The 24,868-nt window shown below is 41.6% G+C and overlaps 1 protein-coding gene across 2 annotated transcripts in view; it reads right to left on the reverse strand.

Moving 5' to 3' along the window:
• NOSTRIN (nitric oxide synthase trafficking) overlaps nucleotides 1–20,880 on the reverse strand; it is a 67,661-nt gene extending 46,781 nt beyond the window's left edge. Inside the window, exons 1-2 of one of the 2 annotated variants that reach the window (XM_027129103.1) lie at nucleotides 20,525–20,876; nucleotides 11,460–11,545 (exon numbers count right to left, since the gene is read on the reverse strand). In XM_027129103.1, the coding sequence (XP_026984904.1) occupies nucleotides 11,460–11,545; nucleotides 20,525–20,551 (113 nt within the window). In that variant the 5' untranslated portion in view covers nucleotides 20,552–20,876. Of the gene's footprint in view, nucleotides 1–11,459; nucleotides 11,546–20,524 lie in introns of both variants that reach the window. The other variant, XM_027129112.1, reaches the window with a different exon arrangement.
• Nucleotides 20,881–24,868: the final 3,988 nt, after the last annotated feature.

A 24,868-nucleotide genomic window follows, 5' to 3' on the forward strand; every position in this document is an offset into this window, starting at 1 on the left:
AAGGATCTCATTCAGATTTGATGGAGAAATTAAAACCTTTACAGACAAGCAAAAGCTGAAAGAGTTCAGCACCACCAAACCAGCTTTACAACAAATGCTACAGGAACTTCTCTAGGCAAGAAACACAACAGAAGGAAAAGACCTAAAATAACGAACCCAAAACAATTAAGAAAATGGGAATAGGAACATACATATCGATAATTACCTTACATGTAAATGGACTAAATGCTCCCACCAAAAGACACAGATTGGCTGAATGGGTAAAAAAAAAGACCCATATATATGCTGTCTACAAGAGACCCACTTCAGACCTAGAGACACATACAGACTGAAAGTAAGGGGATGGAAAAAGATATTCCATGCAAATGGAAACAAAAAGAAAGCTGGAGTAGCAATTCTCATATCAGACAAAATAGACTTTAAAATAAAGACTATTACAAGAGACAAAGAAGGACACTACATAATGATCAAGGGATCGATCCAAGAAGAAGATATAACAATGGTAAATATTTATGCACCCAACATAGGAGCACCTCAATACATAAGGCAAATACTAACAGCCATAAAAGGGGAAATCGACAGTAACACATTCATAGTAGGGGACTTTAACACCCCACTTTCACCAATGGACAGATCATCCAAAATGAAAATAAATAAGGAAACACAAGCTTTAAATGATACATTAAACAAGATGGACTTAATTGACATTTATAGGACATTCCATACAAAAACAACAGAATACACATTTCTCTCAAGTGCTCATGGAACATTCTCCAGGATAGATCATATCTTGGGTCACAAATCAAGCCTTGGTAAATTTAAGAAAATTGAAATTGTATCAAGTATCTTTTCCGACCACAATGCTATGAGACTAGATATCAATTACAGGAAAAGATCTGTAAAAAATACAAACACATGGAGGCTAAACAATACACTACTTAATAACGAAGTGATCACTGAAGAAATCAAAGAGGAAATTAAAAAATACCTAGAAACAAATGACAATGGAGACACGACGACCCAAAACCTATGGGATTCAGCAAAAGCAGTTCTAAGAGGGAAGTTTATAGCAATACAATCCTACCTTAAGAAACAGGAAACATCTCGAATAAACAACCTAATCTTGCACCTAAAGCAATTAGAGAAAGAAGAACAAAAAAACCCCAAAGTTAGCAGAAGGAAAGAAATCATAAAAATCAGATCAGAAATAAATGAAAAAGAAATGAAGGAAACGATAGCAAAGATCAATAAAAGTAAAAGCTGGTTCTTTGAGAAGATAAACAAAATTGATAAACCATTAGCCAGACTCATCAAGAAAGAAAGGGAGAAGACTCAAATCAATAGAATTAGAAATGAAAAAGGAGAAGTAACAACTGACACTGAAGAAATACAAAAGATCATGAGAGATTACTACAAGCAACTCTATGCCAATAAAATGGACAACCTGGAAGAAATGGACAAATTCTTAGAAATGCACAACCTGCCAAGACTGAATCAGGAAGAAATAGAAAATATGAACAGACCAATCACAAGCACTGAAATTGAAACTGTGATTAAAAATCTTCCAACTGGGCTTCCCCCGTGGCGCAGTGGTTAAGAGTCCGCCTGCGGATGTAGGGGACGCAGGTTTTTGCCCCGGTCCGGGAGGATCCCACATGCCACGGAGCAGCTGGGCCCGTGAGCCATGGCCACTGAGCCTGCCCGTCTGGAGCCTGTTGCTCCGCAACGGGAGCGGCCACAACAGGGAGAGGCCCGCGTACCGCAAAAAAAAAAAAAAATCTTCCAACAAACAAAAGCCCAGGACCACATGGCTTCACAGGCGAATTCTATCAAACATTTAGAGAAGAGCTCACACCTATCCTTCTCAAAGTCTTGCAAAATATAGCAGAGGGAGGAACACTCCCAAACTCATCCTATGAGGCCACCATCACCCTGATACCAAAACCAGGCAAGGATGTCACAAAGAAAGAAAACTACAGGCCAATATCACTGATGAACATAGATGCAAAAATCCTCAACAAAATACTAGCAAGCAGAATCCAACAGCACATTAAAAACATCATACACCATGATCAAGTGGGGTTTATTCCAGGAATGCAAGGATTCTTCAATATACGCAAATCAATCAACGTGATACGCCATATTAACAAATTGAAGGAGAAAAACCATATGATCATCTCAATAGATGCAGAGAAAGCTTTTGACAAAATTCAACACCCATGTATGATAAAAACCCTGCAGAAAGTAGGCATAGAGGGAACTTTCCTCAACATAATAAAGGCCATATATGACAAACCCACAGCCAACATCGTCCTCAATGGTGAAAAACTGAAAGCATTTCCACTAAGATCAGGAACAAGACAAGGTTGCCTACTCTCACCACTCTTATTCAACATAGTTTTGGAAGTTTTAGCCACAGCAATCAGAGAAGAAAAGGAAATAAAAGGAATCCAAATCAGAAAAGAAGTAAAACTGTCACTGTTTGCAGATGACATGATACTATACATAGAGAATCCTAAAGATGCTACCAGAAAACTACTAGAGCTAATCAATGAATTTGGTAAAGTAGCAGGATTCAAAATTAATGCACAGAAATCTCTGGCATTCCTATACACCAATGATGAAAAATCTGAAAGTGAAATCAAGAAAACACTTCCATTTACCATTGCAACACAAAAAATAAAATATCTAGGAATAAACCTACCTAAGGAGAAAAAAGACATGTATGCAGAAAATTATAAGACACTGATGAAAGAAATTAAAGATGATACAAATACATGGAAAGGTATACCATGCTCTTGAATTGGAAGAATCAACATTGTGAAAATGACTCTACTACCCAAAGCAATCTACAGATTCAATGCAATCCCTATCAAACTACCACTGGCATTTTTCACAGAACTAGAACAAAAAATTTCACAATTTGTATGGAAACACAAAAGACCCCGAATAGCCAAAGCAATCTTGAGAAAGAAAAACAGAGCTGGAGGAATCAGGCTCCCTGACTTCAGACTATACTGCAAAGCTACAGTAATCAAGACAGTATGATACTGGCACAAAAACAGAAAGATAGATCAATGGAACAGGATAGAAAGCCCAGAGATAAACCCACGCACATATGGTCACCTTATCTTTGATAAAGGAGGCAAAAATGTACAGTGGAGAAAGGACAACCTCTTCAATAAGTGGTGCTGGGAAAACTGGACAGGTACATGTAAAAGTATGAGATTAGATCACTCCCTAACACCATACACAAAAATAAGCTCAAAATAGATTAAAGACCTAAATGTAAGGCCAGAAACTACCAAACTCTTAGAGGAAAACATAGGCAGGACACTCTATGACATAAATCACAGCAAGATCCTTTTTGACCCACCTCCTAGAGAAATGGAAATAAAAACAAAAATAAACAAATGGGACCTAATGAAACTTCAAAGCTTTTGCACAGCAAAGGAAACCATAAACAAGACAAAAAGACAACCCTCAGAATGGCAGAAAATATTTGCAAATGAAGCAACTGACAAAGGATTAATCTCCAAAATTTATAAGCAGCTCATGCAGCTCAATATCAAAAAAACAAAAACCCAATCCAAAAATGGTCAGAAGACCTAAATAGACATTTCTCCAAAGAAGATATACAGACTGCCAACAAACACATGAAAGAATGCTCAACATCATTAATCATTAGAGAAATGCAAATCAAAACTACAATGAGATATCATCTCACACCAGTCAGAATGGCCATCATCAAAAAATCTAGTAACAATAAATGCTGGAGAGGGTGTGGAGAAAAGGGAACACTCTTGCACTGCTGGTGGGAATGTGAATTGGTACAGCCACTATGGAGAACAGTATGGATGTTCCTTGAAAAACTACAAATAGAACTACCATATGACCCAGCAATCCCACTACTGGGCATATACCCTGAGAAAACCATAATTCAAAAAGAGTCATGTACCAAAATATTCATTGCAGCTCTATTTACAATAGCCCGGAGATGGAAACAACCTAAGTGCCCATCATCGGATGAATGGATAAAGAAGATGTGGCACATATATACAATGGAATATTGTATTCCATTGTACATTCCATTCCACAATGGAATACTCAGCCATAAAACGAAACGAAATTGAGCTATTTGTAATGAGGTGGATAGACCTAGAGTCTGTCATACAGAGTGAAGTAAGTCAGAAAGAGAAAGACAAATACCGTATGCTAACACATATATATGGAATTTAAGAAAAAAAAATGTCACGAAGAACCTAGGGGTAAGACAGGAATAAAGACACAGACCTACTAGAGAACGGACTTGAGGATATGGGGAGGGGGAAGGGTGAGTTGTGACAAAGCGAGAGAGAGGCATTGACATATATACACTACCAAACGTAAGGTAGATAGCTATTGGGAAGCAGCCGCATAGCACAGGGAGATCAGCTCGGTGCTTTGTGACCGTCTGGATGGGTGGGATAGGGAGGGTGGGAGGGAGGGAGACGCAAGAGGGAAGAGATATGGGAACATATGTATAACTGATTCACTTTGTTATAAAGCAGAAACTAACACACTATTGTAAAGCAATTATACTCCAATAAAGATGTAAAAAAAGAAGAAAAAAGAAAAAAAAAAGAGAGAGGCAATTACCACAGAGCATTTCTTGCTTCAGAGCAGTAAGAGCATGTGTAGTTTTACAGGTTGGTATACAGCTTAAAAATTCTTGTAGTCCTGCCCATGAAGTTCGTGTCCAGACTGTGCTCTCTCTCCCAACAAATGTGCTCCCATCACCTTTGTGACATGTTGCTGATGCTTGACCTTGTGTGTTCTGTCTACACACAAACTAGTGACATCCAACATTTATTGTAGACAATGTGCCAGGCACCATTCTGAGTGTTTTAAGTACATTTCGTCATTTAACCTGCAATACCTCCTAACAGGAAGGCACACTTACTCTACCCATTTCATGGAGGGGAACAGCAAGGCACGGAGTTTAGTCAGCAACTTTTCCGAGGTCATTCATGGAGAAGTGACCTCTGGGATTCAAACCCTTGTCTGGCTCAAGAACCTGCCTGCCCAGCACTCCACTCTCCTGCCTCTGAAACTGTGGGGAAGCAGCTGGAGAAGGAGAATTGCGGGGGAGTCAAAGGCAAGTGCTTTTTAAAATTGACACCGCCTCTCCCTTTGCCTTTAATTGCGGTGTTCTGAATCACCACAACTCTGACGGCTTAGCAGCTAGAAACGGGATCCACAGCAGCCTCTGTGTAGACAGAACGAGCTTCCCGGGGCCTCTTCCAAGAGCATCTTTGCAGTTCCTGGACGTGTTGAGGGTCTAGAAAAGTGGGGAAGAGGGGGCTCTGATATCAAACGTCACCAAGGTAGCCCTCTGAGACCAGACACGGCCTCTCTGAGCAGCATGATTGTACCCTTCAACTCCGCCTTCAAAACTATATCGGTGACCCTAATATACAAATATTATATATTTCATATTTAAAACCAGCTTTAGAATCAACCAAGCAAAACAGGCTGCAATCATTTTCTCTTGCATTTTCAACCCTAATAACCATTTCAGAATCCTCAGCAGATTACCCCACACATCAGAAAGAAATGAAATGATAAAGTCGGGAGGATGAGTTTGGATACGTGAGGAGTGGAACCCATCACTCGGCTTCTTTTCTGGTGAGTTTGCCTACAACTGAAAAACTCTCTGGCCTCTGACCCTGAATGGCCTTTATCTTAGCACAGGTTAATGGGTAAATTCCTCCCCAGAGGAAATCGCTCTAAGAAGCCACGTTCCAACTGGCAAGCGTGGAGAGAGCTGTCACTTTTGTAAGTTGGAACAAACACTGCCATGTGGCTTATCCGTGCTTAGGGTCTAATGAAGCAGAATAGATAGCCTTTCAGAATTCCTGCTAAACAGAAGTGAAAGGACAGAGTTCAAAAGGGACACCTTTTCCCAAGGCAGAGGTGGCAATTTGCACCTCCAAGCACACTGGTTTCTTCTAAGGGAGCTGTTTTATCATGGTTTCTGGCCTAAAAAGCACCACATGCAAAAGAAGTGAAGAAAGGCAGAGCTAATCTCAAACTGAGACATGGAAATTTTTCCCCTCATTAAAATAATCAGAAAAGAGTTTATAAGAACATTGAGCTTAATGTTCTAGCCCTACAGCTACTACATCTAATAGGAGTTGAGATTCTCCAAGCAATTGTCTTGGCACATGAAATTGATGATATATATTTCTTTGGATGGGTAACTCAATCTCAGAATATTCCGGTGAGTCTTAAAGATCCCTAACCAGGGAAATGGCATGCACTGACTTTTAATCCATTTATATTCTAATTTCCTCCCAGCATGTGGAGGCAGGTCAATAAATTTTCATTAGTAATAATGAAGACCGACCAATAAGTCAAAGACTAACATTTGTCTTAGATTTGAAAATAAATTATATTTATATTTTTGAAAGAAAGGAGAGATAGAAAATATCAGATTCAATATTTTAGACAGACCACAAATTAAACTGTAAGACTATAAGTGACCAGGTAATAAATTTTAGAGTACCGTGCTCTAAGAAAATTAAAATGATAAAAAGTGATAGAAAACGAACACTGTAGCTGGCCCCTGTGTCTATGAGGAATTAATTAAAATTGAACTAAGGCTCTCTTAAGCTTGAAAACAGCAGGTGACTGAGCCCTCCCTTTACTACGAATTAAGAAGAAATTTTAGTAATCTGAAAATCTTTGCAGTTTCACACCCCCGTCTCTGCCCTTCTACTTTCTATCAGCAACAGCTTCTTGGGGCCTGGTATGCTGACATTTTCCACCCAAGCTTTATCAGTTTGCCTTTTGAAAGAGTCACAAGCTCATACAAATAGGCTTGTGTTTAAAAGTTAGTTATTAACAATCTGAAAGACATTTTTACACAGCAGCTCTGTTTCTTGAGTGGTTAGGTTCTCTGGCTAGCCCACAACGCCCACTTCGTCATTACTCATTGCCTTAATTCTGGCTCCTGACGGCAGTATAAAAAAGGAGAAATGGGAGGATGAGACCTGGAGGTCGCCCTGTCTTGGGCCAGTCTGGGAGTTCCACTGAGTCACTGCTCACTTCCGGCCCAGGGAAGGCACAGCTAAGGTAGGTGTAGCATTTCAGATCCTCTGTGTCTGTTAATTCCTGAACTGAGTGAGTTTATGTGGGGTGGGAAGGAGTGTTGTCATGGGGGAAGTCAGGTAAAATGGACAAGAAGAGCGGGTTTTTAAACTTTTTAGCTGGAAAACAAAATTTTATACAGCATCCCACCATATCATATAGATATTATGTTCTGAATAAGTGGGACAAGGGCTCTGAGCCCTGCCCATTTAATTTCATCCTACCCCCTGAAGTGGCCCTTGAGAGCTCCCCACAGACCCCTGTGCTACCAGGTTTGAAAGCCACTGAGCTTGATGACCGCTGGTATCCCTTCCCATAGAAAACCCTATGTGAAGGGAGATGGGCCAGGACGCTGAGTGTGCTGGGACTCCCACAGCAGTGCCCCAAAGTGCCTGCCCACTCGGAAGATGCCCTTACAACAAGCCTGGGTAGAGCTGGGTAGAAGTCAAAATGTATCACCTTCTCCATACCCCAATCTGTAAATCAGGGGTGGATGAGAGTATTTGCACACTGCATTGGGTTCTGAGAATTTAAGTAAAAGAGACCAAGGATCGACACATCTAACGCAGTGCTTGATCTCTAGATGGTGCTGGATAAATGGTCTCTTCTGTGATTTTATTATTCTTTTCTAGCTTTTATTCAAAATAACATTCTATACACGATGTAAGTAAATTTCTTTGACACACTCATTTATTGCTCCTTGTAAAGAGCCTAACTTAAACTTCTTAAAAGTTATGAGTGCCTGAGGCACAGAGTCGCTCATACACGAATGCATTCATTCCCTCAGTGAACATCTATTGAATGCCTGCTCTGTGCTAGTCACGTGGGATACAAAGACCCTCAAGGAGTGGAGGAGACAGACAAGTCAACAGAAAGTAACAGTGTAGGCAGTAGAGTGATAGCAGAGGTAAGCACTGGTTCTGTACATCTCTGAGGAGCACTCTTGACACTGGGGACTGGAATCTTGACTTGAAGGCCCACCAGGGTGGGATGACTGAATCTTGAAGAATGCATTGAGTGGAGGCTGGCAATGCAGGTGAAGAAGTGTCTACCGGGCAGTGGATACAGCAGGTACAAATGCAGGGACCCATGGAGGCGGGTGGGAGGGATGGCAGGGAGCCATGGGGGGTGATTGCAAGTGGTTCTGTAAGCAGTGACTGTAGGTAAGATGGAGAGATGTGGGGTCATGCAGAGATGGAGAGAGACAAGCTGGATAGGAAGGCAGGGCCCAGATCTCAAAGTTCCTTTTATGAAATACTACAAAGGCTGAATTTTATACTAAAGGTCATTGGAGTCTTTGAAGGGTCTTAAACAGGGTCCTGGCCACAGAGTAGAAGATGTATTAGATGCTCCCTAGTTGAGGCAACTTGCTTGGACTAGAAAAAGGAGATCCTCTGAAGGGACAGAGCTCTGAGCCCATGTACCAGACTCGAGGGTTGAGAGTGGATTAGATGTCTGCCTTCACTCTGCCCATCAGCCAGGTGATTTTGTGCAGTGTACAAACTGCACAGCTGCAAGGTAGTACCCCAGGCAGGAGGACGGGTTAAGAGTTCTGTCAGAACGATGGCAGAGGCCATGAAATGAAAAGAAAGCTATAGGAATAAGAGGTGTTTGGAAGAGAGAAATATACAGACTTGGTCATGAGTTGAGACAGAAGGGGTCATGGGTGGCTCTGAGGTACTGGGCTTGATTGGGTGGGCAGAGGTACCAGTAATCATGGTTAAAAATCCAGAAGGAGTACCAGCTTTTGGGAAAAGCCGATCAACTCTGTTTTGGATAGGCTGCCTTTGTGGTTTCATGGAACGTCCAGCTGGAAGTGTCCAATAGACTGTTGGATATATGGTTTGAAGTATGGATAAGACATACTGCCTAGTAATGTATATATGGGAGTCATCAATATGCAAAAAAAAGAGCTTAAGTTATGGGAATTAAGATCACTCAGGCTATGGGTAGACTAGAAAAGGTAAGAATTTAACAAAGATTTCATTTTAATCATTTATCTTTCATTGACAGCATCTGCAATGAATTGTAGATGGAATAATGACCAACTAAATTTCCTTCTTTGTTTTTTTCTTTTCTTTTCTTCTATTTTTTAATTAAAAAAAAAATTTATGTCCAGAGTTGTGGTACTTGCCATTTGAAAACCTGACCTTAAGTTTCCTTAGAGAGAAAAAATTGACTTTCCCCATCAAAGTCTGTTTAAACCTTAGCCGTGAGGGTGCAGGGAACCAAACACTTAAATCGTTTCTGGAAATGTGCCTTTGTCTTTTTGAATCTGATCTGTGATTGTGTTGAAATGAACCTGATGACTTTGACATTAGGCATCTTAGGAGCTGCTGTGTGTTTCTGGCTAAATCTGAGTTACTACTATAAAAAAAGAAACTGGAGAAACTAATTGGATAAAAGAAGCTAAGCAATACCATGAATTGCAGAATTTCCAGGCAAAATGGTGTTTCAATACCAACACTTTTCTATCACCACCAATTAGAACAAATGCAAGAAGGCAGCTGAGATTGGAAATAAACCATTATCTGGTCTCGAAGCTTAATTGGGATGCAGTCCCTTGTAGCCACAAGCTAATACAGAAGTGTTAGAAGAACCACATTCCAATGGATTCTTAAGCAAGGTGTCTGGAATTGTTAATATACAACAATAGTAAAGACCCTGTTCTAATAATGTAGATGTAATAATAAGAAAATAAACCCTTAACTATCTTTCATTTATTTATTCATTCAATCTACAAGGATTTACTGAATGCATTTTTTTTTTTTCCGGTACGTGGGCCACAATTGGCCACAGCAGTGGAAGGCCCGTGTACCGCGAATAAAAAAGCACATTTGGGGACTTCCCTGGTGGTCTAGCAGTTAAGACTCCACGCTCCCAATGCAGGGGGCCCGGGTTCGATCCCTGGTCAGGGAACTAGATCTCACATGCCACAACTAAAGATCCTGCACGACGCAACGAAGATCCCACACCGGTCAATGAAGATCCCGCATGCCTGAAACTAAGCCCCGGCGCAGATAAATAAATAAATAAATAAATAAATAAATATTAAAACAAAAGGTAATCCAAATTCTTTACAAGCATTCGTTAAATAAATATAATTTTTTTTTAAAAAAAAAGCACACTTGAACTCTCCTGTATCTTTCCTTGGCCTCATTCATCAGTCCTGATAAAGCTAATGTTCTCCCTTGCTCTTGACCTACTAATACAGGATGCGATCAACTCAGGCATCTTTGTCCTTATGGTACACACGCAATATTTTAAAGTTGAAATGGGTTCCCTTGAAAGAATAAACAATCTTTCTTGAAGGTCTCTTTGGAGTTGTTTATTACAGAGCTGTCTGGACATAGGGAAATGGCCTAAGCACCCTTGATGGCCCCATTCAGTCCTCGTGGACTCTAATTTTAAGCAGGAGTTTTTGTAACTTTCTTAACTGAGTTCAGTGTGTTCATTTCACCACAGTGAACAGCTTTACACGTGATCGTATCTAGTATTAGGAGAAGATGATAGTGTTGGGGATATATGTATATCTATAGCTGATTCGCTTTGTTATAAGGCAGAAACTAACACACCATTGTAAAGCAATTATACTCCAATAATGATGTTTAAAAAAAAGCAAATAACAAAAAAAGAGAGAGAAGATGATACTGAAAAAGGTGACTTTTCATTCATCCACGCATTCATTCAACAGACACTGAAGAAGTCAAAAGGCCAGACTCTAAGAGCTCAGCGTACAAAGATGAATAAGACACAGCCACTACCCTCGCTAGGGAGACAGAAATATAAACGAATAATTGCCATCTGTGTGAGGAGCGCACTAATGGTAGAGTACACATCGGTACAATGGTGGGCCCCAGGAGAGGGCAGTGATCAGAAGGGACCTGGCTGAGCCTTCCCAAGCAGAATTACGTCCTGTTGTTTCCTGATTCTTTTTTTTTCTTTTTTTTTTTTTTTTGCGGTACGCGGGCCTCTCACACTTGTGGCCTCTCCCGTTGCGGAGCACAGGCTCTGGACGCCATGGCTCACGGGCCCAGCCGCTCCACGGCATGTGGGATCTTCCCGGACCGGGGCACGAACCTGTGTCCCCTGCATCGGCAGGCGGACTCCCAACCACTGCGCCACCAGGGAAGCCCTGTTTCCTGATTCTTATGGTGCCCCAATGATAAATGTGCAATAACAGAGAATCACTCTTCAAAGCAATTTCTCAAGTACCAAAATATAACGCTGTGTTCTGGAAAGTAGGACAGCTGTAATCACTCCTCCACTTATATCGCTTGCTGCAACTAAAGAGGGAGAACTGCTTCATGCAAACATGCATTTTGTACCTTTGCTGAAGAATGGATGTGATCTGCTTGCAGAAATCTTCTCCATTTTGAGAAAACTCCTTTAGGTTCTTGTATACTTTATTATACTGAAAAAGATGCACAGAAGGTTTATGAGCACTTCCAAAGACGGAACTCCTATAAATTCAGAACGGTGCTGTAATGATGACTGTCGTTGTAAATGATCACGCAGCTACAGAATGCACACCTTTTGGGTGAGTTCTTAAAATAAAGATGAAGTCTCTTCTGCGTGGATGTGAAAGATCCTGGAGAACTTTTTAAAAATAAAGCTGGTCTACCTGTCTCTTCCTAGGCCAAATGCAAACAGTTCAACAGTGGGGTACATTTGGATTCCTGTCACCCCTATTATTCCCAGGAAGGCTAAAAGTACATTCTGAAATATTCCCTGCATATTCCCCACAAATTCCAAAATACTATCCCTGGACCTCATGACAAACCCTGAACCATTATAGTGAGTACTTCTTGGCTGAGATAGAAAATGTAAGTGAATAATTTGGTAATAAAATTTCTCCTAGGCCCCTCTATGTCTCATTTAACTCTAGTAATAAGAATGTTATAATAATGAGTTGAACATTTTGGTTGAACCAAACCTTATAAATTTATCTATATATGAATTTAGCCTGTAGACACAAAAATCAGTCAAAAGATTTTGTCATGTGACTTCGAACTCCACAATGTTATTCTGAAAATTGTATTGGTAAGGCTAGACATTGATGACAATAGATTTTAAGTGCCCAGGTGGAGAGGGCAAGTGAAAATTGATTCTGCTGCTCCCCTGACACAGAGTGGATGAGTGAGGTGATCAAGTCTCAAACACACTGTCTCAACGTTTCCATCTGGGAGATGCGATAGCCCATCACATTTTTCAAAATAAGATTGTACACGAGAGGACGCAACTTCTGCGTAGACTGAGTGCCGTGTGGTGGCTCTTTGTTCATACAATGAGTCAGCCTCTTCCAGCCCTCCAATGTCTCGAGCATGGTGCTGGTCACTTGTTGAGAAGGGGAAAGGGAGGGAAACTCACACTTCCTGAGCACCTACTATAGGGCAGGCATGTTCCCATTATATGAATCCTCAGAGCTGAGGCAACCTTTCAGCTATAGCACCTGGAGTAAGCAGCTAGCAGAGTAGTAAAGAGGACATAGGGCACAGAGGTAGAAAGACCTAAAGAAATGACCTAAGCCAGGTCCCTACCTTCAGGGGTGGAACCAACCAATACCTAGGACGTAGAAACATAATCCTATAGATACCAAATCTTTTCCTCTTTATGCAGTAGTTTAACTTTCCCCTGAATTTAACACAGAAAGCCATGACAGGATTTGGTAGACACACAATAGGAGCAAACGGCTTCATTGAAACTGGCTGGGACACAAACACAACTGTGACAGGGCAAAGCTCTTTAGAAGGACATTGTTAACTCCTAAAGCAAGGTTTGCAAAAATTCGGTGCCTATAGGCACCTGGATGAGGGAGGCGCAGGGTGGGGACAGTGAACTGGAGAGACGGCTGCCACAACAACTCTGGATCATGGACCAGCTTTTTTTGTGCAAAAAAGCTGAAATGAGGATTGGTATCTGAAACATAACTTTTAAAATTTTGCAGCAAACAATTCACAAAATTTTCAACTCTTTGCCAAGCAAGCAAAACATACCTGTAGTGCAATCCAAGTGTAGCCTCCGTCATGAAGAAATGATTCTCCTCTAAGCCATGAGAGTAAAATCACTATTGGGCAACCAAGCTTTCTCATTTTTATTTCCACAAACATAAGTTGTCATCTATGAATGATGTGATACTTTCAGGCCTCCTTCCTCCCCTTACAAGTACAATGGAAGAGTTTGGTAAGCATTTTTAAATTGTTTAGCTTTTTTGTTTATTCCTTTGTTACCTAAACACTTTCACTAAATTGTCCCTTAAGGCTTTCATTTTCTTCCCATAACACCAAATAACATCCAATAAAACACACGTAGGTATCATGAGAAGAAAATAGAGACATGTTGGGCAGGCACATGCCCTTGGAATAAAGTCATTTCTCAGCCCCTCTCACCCGTAGCTGTAGTAGCCATGTGACTAAATGCTTCCCAAAGAGGTATGGGTGAAAGTTTTGTGTTGGGTTTTAGTGAAAATTCCTTCCTCCTTTCTCCTGAAACCTGGACTTAAAATGACAGCTGATGCCGTAAGGTGATCTTGAGGATGGATGCCACATGCTAAGATCTTAGATCAGAAAGCGAGAAAGAGCCTGGGTCCCTGATGCCCTGGGGGCCACCACAGAAGCCCCCAACTCTCTACTTTGGGACTTATTTTATGTATGAGAGAAATATAACAGTAGGCTTTTTTAAGCCACTTTTATTTTGGGTTTTCTAAATATGCAGGTAAACATAGTTCTAACTCATACACAGTCTTTTAACTTTTTATTTTAAATTATGAAACATTTTTATGTTTTATAAATAAGAATGATACAAACAATAATTATGATACACATTATATTCTCACTACCAAAGTTACAGAGATATTGACACTTTGCTTCTGCTCTTTTTAAATAACAATTTTTCCTTTTAATAATTTCTTTGACTATTTTTGCACATTTGTTCTTCTGTATCAACATTTATCTAATTACAATTTTAAAAATCCCTGTTGAGATCCTAAGTGGAATCGCATTACATCTATATATCTCAATTTGAGGAAATTAACTTTTTTATGGTATTTAGACTTCCCACCCACGGGCATAGTAAGTCTTTTCATTTGTTCAAATCTTATTTCATGTTCAATAAAATTTTACAGTTTTCTTTATAGGTCCTGTAGCATTCTTATTTACTTAGAAATATCTCACAGTATTACACACTATTAAGCTATCTTTTAAAATAGTGTCTTACCTGTTTCTCTCTCCAGCTTACACCAAAACAGAAACAAAGACCAAACAAAAACATCAGGGGGCCATGTGCAGGAGAGAAAGATTTGGATGCATGCTTGCGAAGTGAATTTTTCTGTTCTCAAACACTGTAAGGCTGGGGCTGGGAGAAGACAAAGCAGAGAGTTGGATGGAAGGATGCCTTCCGAGCAGCAGAGAGAAGAAACTCCCATCAGGAAGACTAGGAGGGGAGGGAAGGGACTCTGAGATGAGCTGTCTTAGGACACGGACCCCCATCAGCCCACCATCACCAGAAGAGGCGATTTGCATCCAATAGTCCTGGGGAAAGAATAGGGTGCCTCAGATACCATGTATGAGGATGAGGAAGGTAGGGGAAAACTTGCCCCTAACCAAAGTGGAAATGAGCAGAACCAGTTGAGAATTTTTCCCTGTCCTGGGGCTTCAGGGGCTACTGCATTTCCCGAACTTATCAAGCCATCAAAACTCTCTAAGACACATTTTAAAAATACTATCTCCACAGGACTGGTTCTAGGAAGCCAGAAAGCCTGGAAAGTTTATAAACCAATGATTCAAAACTCGGTTGCTTTTAGAGGAGAGTGGGTGAGCTGTGGCAGTATGGAGACCACCTGTCTTTCCCTAAGGCATTCAGATTCAACTTTCTTAAGCAAGAATCTTTTTTAAGCAAGAAGCACATCTTATGGCACCAGTTGCCCCTGGGGCTCCCAGTTTTGGATTTTGGAAGGATTTTCCTGTCATTTAATAGGCTAGTACTTTCTAACTTCCTAATTTTTTCACATCATGATATACATGGAAAATGATATTTGTACTGAAACAATGTGGTAAATGGACAAATTTGTTCAAGGTAGAGGCAACTGGCCCATGAGCTCAGCCCCCCAGCTACACCCCCCCTGTAACTCATCCCCCAGACCCCTGGGCACTTGTGTGCCCAGGTACACACAAGTCAGGAAGTTCTTCGATACATTATGTTGTTGTTAACTCAATGATCAGATAAGGGTGGGACGTTCTGCTTATTACAGCAATGGGAAGAATCTTTATCGTTGACTCTACATATAATGTACTGGACACTCCATGATAAACCCTGATCCAGACTGAGGTAAAGGTGATATCCATAAATAAAAGAGTGACTAAGAATAGTTCCATTATTTCAGCATAACCCCTTTTTTGATGCAATGATTCTGTACCTTTCATCTTGTGCCATCTACTCAGACTTTAAGACAAAAGCTGTCTTGCAAAAGCAGACTTGCATAAACATCAAAGCAGACCCCAGAGACCATCTCATCCAGTGCGTGTGTGTGTGTGTGTGTGTGTGTGTGTGTGTGTGTGTGTAATCAGAAAATCTTACAACTTATCTGCTTTGAGGGGATGAAGTCTCTTGACCTTGGCTTTGGCTCTCCTTCTCCTCTCCCATCTTTCTTCCCCACCCCACTCTCACCCAGCACAGGGGCTCTGAAGGGATTCCATGGAGCACAGTTTGGAAACCACTAAAGTCCAATCCTCTTATTTTATAGTTAAGGCCGTAACAGCAAAAGATAACCTCATTAGTTAGAGACAGAACTGTGATTAGAAATGTTAAGTGAGCAAATCAACTAGAGAATCTATTAGAAATAAGTATATTTATAAAGAGCTAATCAGTATAATCACACTAAGTGTACTCAGAGTGGTATTACCTTTCAGTATTATGAGCAGGGCAGATCGCTCGCCAATGTCATCAACCAGCACAGAAGGCTTTGCTCTACTCAGAGTCGTGGAAGATGAATTTTTCCTGTTTTTTTTCCCACCTACTGAGCTTTTGAATACCCCACCCCCTACCAAATATTCATTCCAGGAAAGAACCTACTGTTGATCTTACATCTCCATTTGAATTTATATTAACATGCTGCTTTTCCATAATGTCATTAAGTACTAGGAAAAAACGACATGTTTTTTTGTTCCCTGATAAAGGGATTGCAGGCTGGTGGAGAAATATGTGGAATCTTTCTGAGAATCTAAAAATCCCTTCAGGTAGATAACTAATGTACACAGAGATGTCCCATTCTGCCATTAAGAAAATGCTTCTGCCCAGCACATATAAGCAAATTCTGTCAGATAAATATTATCGTTACGAAAAAACTTAGTAACCTAGGCAATTGGCACATGAAATGATTAGACAGAGGTCTTATGAACAACAAAAAATTCACTTTATCAACCTTGGCCTAGCTGCTCTTTCTGACTTTCCACGATTTGAATGATTAAGAAGGTTAAATTCAATTACTCTAGAAAAATCCATTTTCATTCTAGGTGCAAGTATGAAAAGTTTGCTTTTTTTTTTTGGTGGGCAGGGAGTAATGATGACCCTCATAGTGTTAAACAAACCATGATATTCTACTTAATGTTAATCAAATAAGCTTTTGTTGTATGCCTTTCACATGCCAGGCACTGTGCTACTGATTTCATGTGGTGTACTATTTCTAAGTACTGCTTTTGTAAACTAAGAAATTGTATTTGTTAGGCACCTAGGTAATATTTAGAATCTCCATGGCAGGAGGCTGTCATAGATTGTGAGACACATTAAAGAACATAGTCTACTTCATCCTCTCCCCCTCTTACTTTACAGATGAGGAAACAGAGGCCCACAAAATGTGAAATGGCACATCACACATCTCACAGATGCACACTGGGGATGCTGTGGGCCGACATCCAAGCCAGACCCAAGCTGCCTCCTTATCTCTGCAGTGTCTCAGAACCCCTCAGGAGCCATGGACCATTGCCCCAGCATCTTTTATATTAGTGCCAGTTAATACCTTCTGACCCAGGTTGAGCCACTGAAATGGGATGCTCGGGTTGGCGTCTGAACCAGGCTGAAGGAGCAGCCCCACAGTACTGTTTCGACAGCTGATGAAGTTAAGAGAAGAGGCTGACTATGTGGACCCAGGGAAGCCTGCTTTGACAGCTCCCTACCTGGATACTGAAGGAGTGAGTAAAAGGAAAACCTTGCTTATAGTTAATTATTTGCCCTTGATTTCTATGGCGTTGTTTCTTAGGAAGGTGCTATTTTTTTTTTAATGATTAGATTATTTCATTTGGAGATGATCTGATCCTGTTTCCTTGCACATGGATTTGTAAATGATTTCCTTTGGCATATTTTGAGGATTAGAAGCTAAGCTCACAGGCATTAAGGCATCAAGGCCCAGAGCCAATTCTTCTCTTTTTCAAAAAGAGAACTTTAAAAAATCTCCTTCAAATAAGTTCTGACTTTCTCGAGATTAGTTAAAAGTCCTACACAGCATTCAAGCAATCTTGTGTGCTACCCTGGTGACTGATAATTTGTGCATAGACACTAACCCAGCTCTTTGAGGTAGAATGGCCCAGCTATCAGCTTATCTTACTCATTGGAGCATGACATAAAAGAAGAGGTTTTTAAATTTTTTCTGGAGTCTGGTGAGACCTATTTTACTCAGAAAAATATTTTCAAATGCATAAAACAAAATAACAGGATTATAAAGGAAACTGATTACATTGATATGTGTTTTATAAAATACAATTTTAAATCATATTTTATATGCTTTTTAATTAACATACTAAATAATGAGTCTTAAGATTTACCCAAATTTCTAAGTCACACTGAGTGTGAGTAAATAGTATTTCTAGATATCTGTAAACAAATGTAATGTTATATAAAAATAGAAATGGTTTTTATTAGTTACAAAGTCACAGACGCTGCAGTTGTACTAGGGCTTGCTGCTTATATCCAAAATTGGAGGAAATTCTAAATTGCAGTTAGAAACTAACACAAATAAATAGGTCATGCTTTTCCCATCGAAGGTCACACAAACCACTGTTTCCATATGTGGATCCGCTGGGGTAGACCAAGTTAAGAACTGTAGCTAAGCTAAGGCTTGATGAATTAGTTGTGTTCCGTGTAACCCTAGGGACTCATGAAATGGAATATTTTGCAGAAAGTTAAAGCTTTGCGTTCTTTTTGGTTTCTTCATGAAACTACCTGTTTCATGAAGCATTCTTTTGCAGTCCACTCCCTTGTTTTATTCTGTTGCCAAATTGCAGCCTCATCTTCACACAGCCTTGTTGCCCAAGCGCAAACTAGGACTGCACCAGGAAATCAACTTGAACACTTGCTGAAGATGAAACAATTGCAAATAAATAAAGATTCTGTGACTTCAGAGGATTCAGAAACCCTGGCTGAAGGAATATCCCTCCCGCTCTCGACTACGTTTGGTGGCAGTGGGCCCAGAAAGATGACTTTCAAGTTTGGGGACAAGGACAGGAGTCCTTGGGGCAATAGTTAAGCACAGGAAAAAGGGCTCCACATGTCAGGGAGGGAGCATTAAGCTGACATAGAGATATGGTGATGCGTTGTCTTGGGAGCTGCTCAAAGGAAGTATTTCTCCTAGGTCCATGTCTGAAGTCAGCCTTAGAGAGGGATATTAGGCTTTTGGTTTTTAGTTTCTGTTTTTGTTTTAACTTATCCTGGCTTCAGTTTTCCTCTCCACTATCTCACTCTTCCCTTGGTCTTGATTTCTTCTTTGGTGACCGTTGGTGCCAAGGTTTTGCTTCCACTTATCCCATCCCCGTCCCACTCACCCACCCTATACAAAAACATTACCGCTAACCTATCAGGAGAAAGGAGAGGAGTCAACATTTTGGTAAGGGAGCAAATGCAAGGAGTGAAAAATAAACAAATACATAAATGAGAAAAGACTTTTTGAAAAGTTATCTGTTAGCTTACCAATAGAAATAAGATTGGGGTGGAGGAAATCAAATGGAGGAGGTTTTGCCCTTAAAATCTGTCTACAACCATATTGTTGGAATTTCTTTTTACCTTAGACACATGTGACTAGTGTGTGTTTTTTTTTTTTTACGATTTTTAAAAAGATTTATTTATTTAGGTTGCACCAGGTCTTAGTTGCGGCAGGCAGACTTTTTTTTTTTTTTACAAGACAAGACATAAATAAACTGACACCAAGCATTGTAAGTGGATGACCACAACAAAAGCAACAATGATTGCAATTACCAAACACGAAACACACTCAGACTATGTCATAATATTGACATTCAGTCCAGGAATCCCCCACTGTAACAGCTCCTTTACTTTGCAGTGAAAATTGATTTGTATATTTTTTGCCTCTGAGACTACTGTGTTTTTAAAAAGTAAAAGTAGGCAGAGGCTGCTACTACGCTGTCATTATTAATATCACTAGCCATCGTGACTTTATCTCATTTAGCTCGTCTGATTCCTGAACTCATTCTGCGGGATGGTGGATACAGTTTCATCTTTGCTAAGCCTGTGCTTTCCACATCCACTGAATAAACACAAACGAAACCAATAATTCTCTGTTGATCTTTTTCTTTATGGGTTTATGGCAGCCCCTGTTTATCTGCTTCTCCACGTTTTTTTGTTTGTTTGTTTGTTTGTTTTTAATAAAATACTTGAAGGATGAATGCAACCCCTTGCTTCTGATGTCACCAGTTTTAGTTTTTTGGCACCATTTCTTGGGATAACACACTGACAATCTTTGATTACTTTATTTCCTCCCCCCTCCATTTTAATTGCTCCTCATTTCCTAAATTACATCTCTGCTCTTGCGGCTAACGACCTCACAACTTGACCACCCTTCTATTTTTGGTACGCTCCCAGGATTGAAACAAACACGCTGGTAAACGTGTCCAAGGACCACCGCAGGGCGGACAGAGCGCGGAGCCTGTACTTCCTCCCTCGGCCCTTGCAGTTCTGGGCTCTAAATGATATGGGAAAATACGCAAAACCCTTGCATCCTGACTTCATTCCCAGAGCCCCAAACTAGCTGCAGATATTCTGCGCATTTGTGTGTCTACAGTATGCACGATATTGGCACCACTGGCATACATTTGAAGAATGTTTCCCAAACAGCCACCATCTGCATGCAAATATAATGCTACATACACTCAAAGTTTTTTCAAGCATGTGAGAATAAAAGATGACAATTACCTGCCCTGTCATTTGCTAGAAAGAGCTCTGTTTTAAATTGAACCAAAGAAAAACCACAGACTTTTGTACCAGTGCCAATATCTAAACATGTTTGGCTTCTGAGTGTCCCAAATTTCTTAAGTTCAAATCCATTAATACATAAATCTACTCTTCAGCCGCCCTCTCACACACAGGCAAACCACACTGAGCTACTACTCACCGAACAATCTGTCAGTGGGTCCCTCATGGTGAGATGTTTGCTTCAGTCCTTTTAGCTATGCTCCGGCATACAGGATGCTGCACCAAAGGTTGGGTGTGTCCTGGACTTCCGAGATTCAAAGGACCTAGAGTACGTCAGTCCTTGTCAAACACCCCAAGGAGGAAGTCCCAGCCCTGGACTTTAATCCCGTTTGTTTTCTGAAAAAGCAAAGAATGGCTCCGGGTCAAGAGAGCTGGAGTGAGATGGTGAGAATGACTCCTGTAAATACTTAGGGGGTCAGAATACTGTGTCCTGAACTGCGTGGCCTTGAAAGAAATCCCAGAGGTTATAAAGCGTTCCTGGTAACTCAGTCACTCAGGGCTGAGAGTAGAGGGATTCTCTCAGCTTGCCATATTCACCTTGTTTTTATTTTCTGTATTTTCAGTTGCTGTGACACACTGGGGTCTTTTGGGTTGGGGCAGAGGGACTGCTCCTTCCAGGGTTAGCTAATTCCTAGAGATAGTAGACAACTAGCTTATAAGCATGGCTTTGATATGCGATCCAACCCTCCAGAGCTCAGACCCCCAATCACTTCCCTTATCTACCTCTCACACACCAAGCCAAGAGTCCCCCTGCCCCAAATCACCCCAGGGCCAGGGTACCAAACAACTAAGACCACCCCTATATAACCACGACTATAGTGGAAAATGTCCAGAAAAGGCTATCAGGGAGCAGGCATACATTAACTACCTCGAGGGGCCTAACACAACAGAACCCTCACTACTGTCCCAAGAGGACCAAGAGGCTAAGCTATCAAGTCAAGGAGGATTTTTCTATGTTCAACCTCATGTTTAAAAATCACTCAAAAGGATAAACAGAACCGGAAATCAGCCATCAGCAACTTATTTTTTATTGCTTTCTCTGCACCTGTGGCCCAGGGGTCAATCCTGAGATTTCCAGCCAATGGCCTGTTGCCTTGTGAGAGCTGGTCTGTGGGCAGCTTTGCGCTGCCGGCAGACAGGTCCCCAGCCCAGAAGGAGCTCCATCCACACAGCCCAGGGGAACACTCCAGAGCTGCCCAGGTGACTCAGACTCCACCCGTTTGCCCTTGATGTGCAAGTTCCATTCACAGTCCCTGGAAATAACACAGGAAGAGGGAGAGACAATGAGGGAGGAGGACTTGCCCTGTAATCTGAGGGAGGGGTCTTTAGTCAGGGATCACCATTCACACACTTAACAAGGTTCTCCCCTGAGCTTCTGCAAAGGAACGTTATCACTGTAGGTTACCACGTGGAGCCGTAGCTATCGACAGATTGTAAAGTGAGGTTAGTAATATGTCACTCCAGATATGTCCCACTGGAGGGCTTCCTTGCCTTCAGAGATGGTAGATAGACTTGGCTGGTGCCTTGGATCCAGGGCCTGGGGCAGCTCCGTGTCTTCCCCCAATTCCTGATGCGCTTGGTCTCAGATCAGGCCCAACTCAGTTCAGAATGGGGAGACTGGCCTCCCTTGCCAACCCCACGAGAAATGCCATGACACCAAGCTTACCGTGGTCTCTGTGGCCCTCTGGGAGGTTGGTAGGACATGCTCACACCCATACTCCTCATGTGTGTCTCTCCCAGCAGGCTAACTAGCTTTCCCTTTGTCCTCTTGGAGAAATTGAAGTAACTCCATCTTACTACAGTATTCCTCCCACAGACCGTTGTACAGGCAGCAGGGGGTCCTGGCTGAATTCATACTGAGAATCAGAGTTTGGCTATTTGTTGAGCTTCTCAGAAGGGTGTTGGAATCTGCAACAAAACCTTGATTTTGGAGGTTAGAAAGAGGGCTGTATCAGTCACCTCTTGTCACAGTAATGCTGTGTAATAAACAGAAAACCCAGTGGCTTCACATGACTTTATTTGGTTCGCAAGTGTGTGGTTTAGTTGGGTGATTCGTTGGGTCTCCCTGGCCCTACTCTTGCGAAAGCAGGTCATCTACAAATGTCTCTTGATCTTGGCAGGGCGGCTCTTCTGGGGTCTGCTGGTCGGGTGGCTGGCTGCGAGCTGAGGCGAGCCTTCCTCAGCCTGAAATCTAAGCCAGGCTGTTCTAGGGCGTGTTGAGGAACCAAGAGAGTGAATGGAAGTGCTCAGGCCTCTCGAGGTGCAGGCGTGGAACCGACACACCATCACCTCGGCCTCATTCAGCTGACCAAAGCCAGTCACAGGCCAGCCCAAATTCAAGGGGCTGTGGGAGATTCCAATCCTTAACGGGAGGAGCTGAGTGTCTCATTGCAAAGGGCACACACACAGAAAGGGGCAGAGAATTGGGATTTCTTTTACATTCAACCCACTGCAGTCGTCAGTTAATATTTGTTCTTCAGTGACTCGAGAGATAAAGCAGATAGGACACCGGAGGGGGATGGCTGAAGTATGTCAGCCTTTCCCTTTCTTCAATTCAGCCTCAGGCGACTTGTCTGGAACTTCAGCAGATTGAGGTCAGGGAGAGAAATGAGGGGAGTTAAGTTCACGACAGACTCTAGACACAGATTTGGAGATAGGGTCATTCTCCCCTCTGACCCCACATCCCATCTTACACATACTCTGCCACGCACACCTCCCCCGCTGTGGAGGGTAGGGGTGGGGACGAAGTAGCAGAGCAGGTTCTCCAAGGTGACTGCAGCACCTGAGGCTGTGGCTGGTGAGGCACCTTGGCAAGGAGGTTTGTCCTTGAGCATATGAGAATCCCCAATCTCTGACTCCCAGAAATGGCCCAGGGAGACTGGGAGGAGGAAAGTGAGTTCCTGTGTGCACAAAAGGGGGAAGAGCTTATAGTTCTGGAATTGATATTAACATCACCTCGTTTGTATCTACAGGTTGATGAGAACTATATATAGCGAAGCATCTCAAAGAACGTATACTATACTTCTTTCAAAAGGCTGGTGCCCAAGGCATCCTTTTGAGTTCTCTCACTTCAGGTTTGTCTCTGGCCATATGTTCCCGGCTTGCACTCATTCTCTGGCTTCTTTCCAGTCCAGGCCTCCAGCTTGACCTACCGTCCGATCATTCGGATCCTCGTCTTCCTGCTTTCTTTCCCTGTGTGTGCTCAGCATTTGCCTGCTGGCATGGCCTCTCTGCAGAAAGAAAACCTGCAGCGGACTGATCTGGAAGACACTTGGCCGCATCCCACCCACCGACCCCCTTGTGTGCTTCCGCCAAAGAGGACGTTCCGCCAAAGAGGACACATCTGCTGAGTGTCTGTAAGCGGATGTTGGCGCCAGTAAGTTAGTAAGAAGGACCCCAACGGTAACAGAGGTTAAGGGCCGTTCAAAACTTGCCTTGAAGTTTCTTTAGTAGCCAAAGCATGCAAAGAATTGGAAATGGCGCAAACATCCATCAGTAGGGACCTGCTTAAATAACTTATGGTAATATGGGCTCACGTTTAGAGGACTTACCATGTGCCAATATGTAATATTTGTAAAGATATTCTAAGTGCTTTGCAAATATTAACTTTTAAAATCATCATAGCAATCATTTGAGATAGATCCATATAGATCCTTATAATACACATAGGAAAACTGAGGCACAAGATGGTTAAGTGACTTACCTAAGGTCACATAGTTAGGAGTGAGAAAGCTGGGATTCATCTAATTCCAGTGCTTCCGTGTTTCATAACTATGCTGCACTGCCACTCAACCTGGATGTTGGGAAAAAACAGATCCAAACAATGAGGATAGAATATAAAATATTTAGTTGTATATACTTAGAAACAGGCTGCAAAAGAATGAGTATGAGTGTAGTTTGGTACCTATATAAGAAAAAATATCCAGGCAGATATACACCAGGCAGACACTAGTATATCTCTGAAGGATGGGACTGTGGAGGACTCCTCCTTTCTAGGTCATACATTTCTATATAATTTTAACGTTTGAAACAAACATGTATTGCTTTAGAAAACAAACAAGACAAATAACACTTTTTTAAAAGGATGACAATTATGCTAACTTTAATCTTTTAAAAAGTTAGAACTAATAAGTGAAATGGTGACAGCAGGCCTTGTTAGTTCATATCTTCAGGACTTTGCGTAATGCTGGTTCCTTCTACCTAGAATTCCTTCTACCTTTACGTGGCCTTCGTGGGCTTTCGTTTATCTCCAAAGTCCAGCTTGTGTCATTTTCCCCAGACACAGTACACTCTTGCCTTTGTACTATTGTTATCCACGGCTTGCCCTTCTTTTGATTCATTTACCCCATTGTGTCGCGATTATTCGTTTCATGGTCTGCCTCCCACTCTACTCAGTGAACTCTTTATATAAAGTATGTGGAGCAAAGTAAATGTCCAATAAATAATTGTTTTCACTTAATTGAATTCAACTCTGAGAAAGTGG

The sequence above is a fragment of the Aethalodelphis obliquidens genome, unplaced genomic scaffold (genome assembly GCF_003676395.1).
Source record: "Aethalodelphis obliquidens isolate GAN/ISIS:26980383/991018 unplaced genomic scaffold, ASM367639v1 scaffold2, whole genome shotgun sequence".
Classification (NCBI taxonomy): Eukaryota; Metazoa; Chordata; class Mammalia; order Artiodactyla; family Delphinidae; genus Aethalodelphis; species Aethalodelphis obliquidens.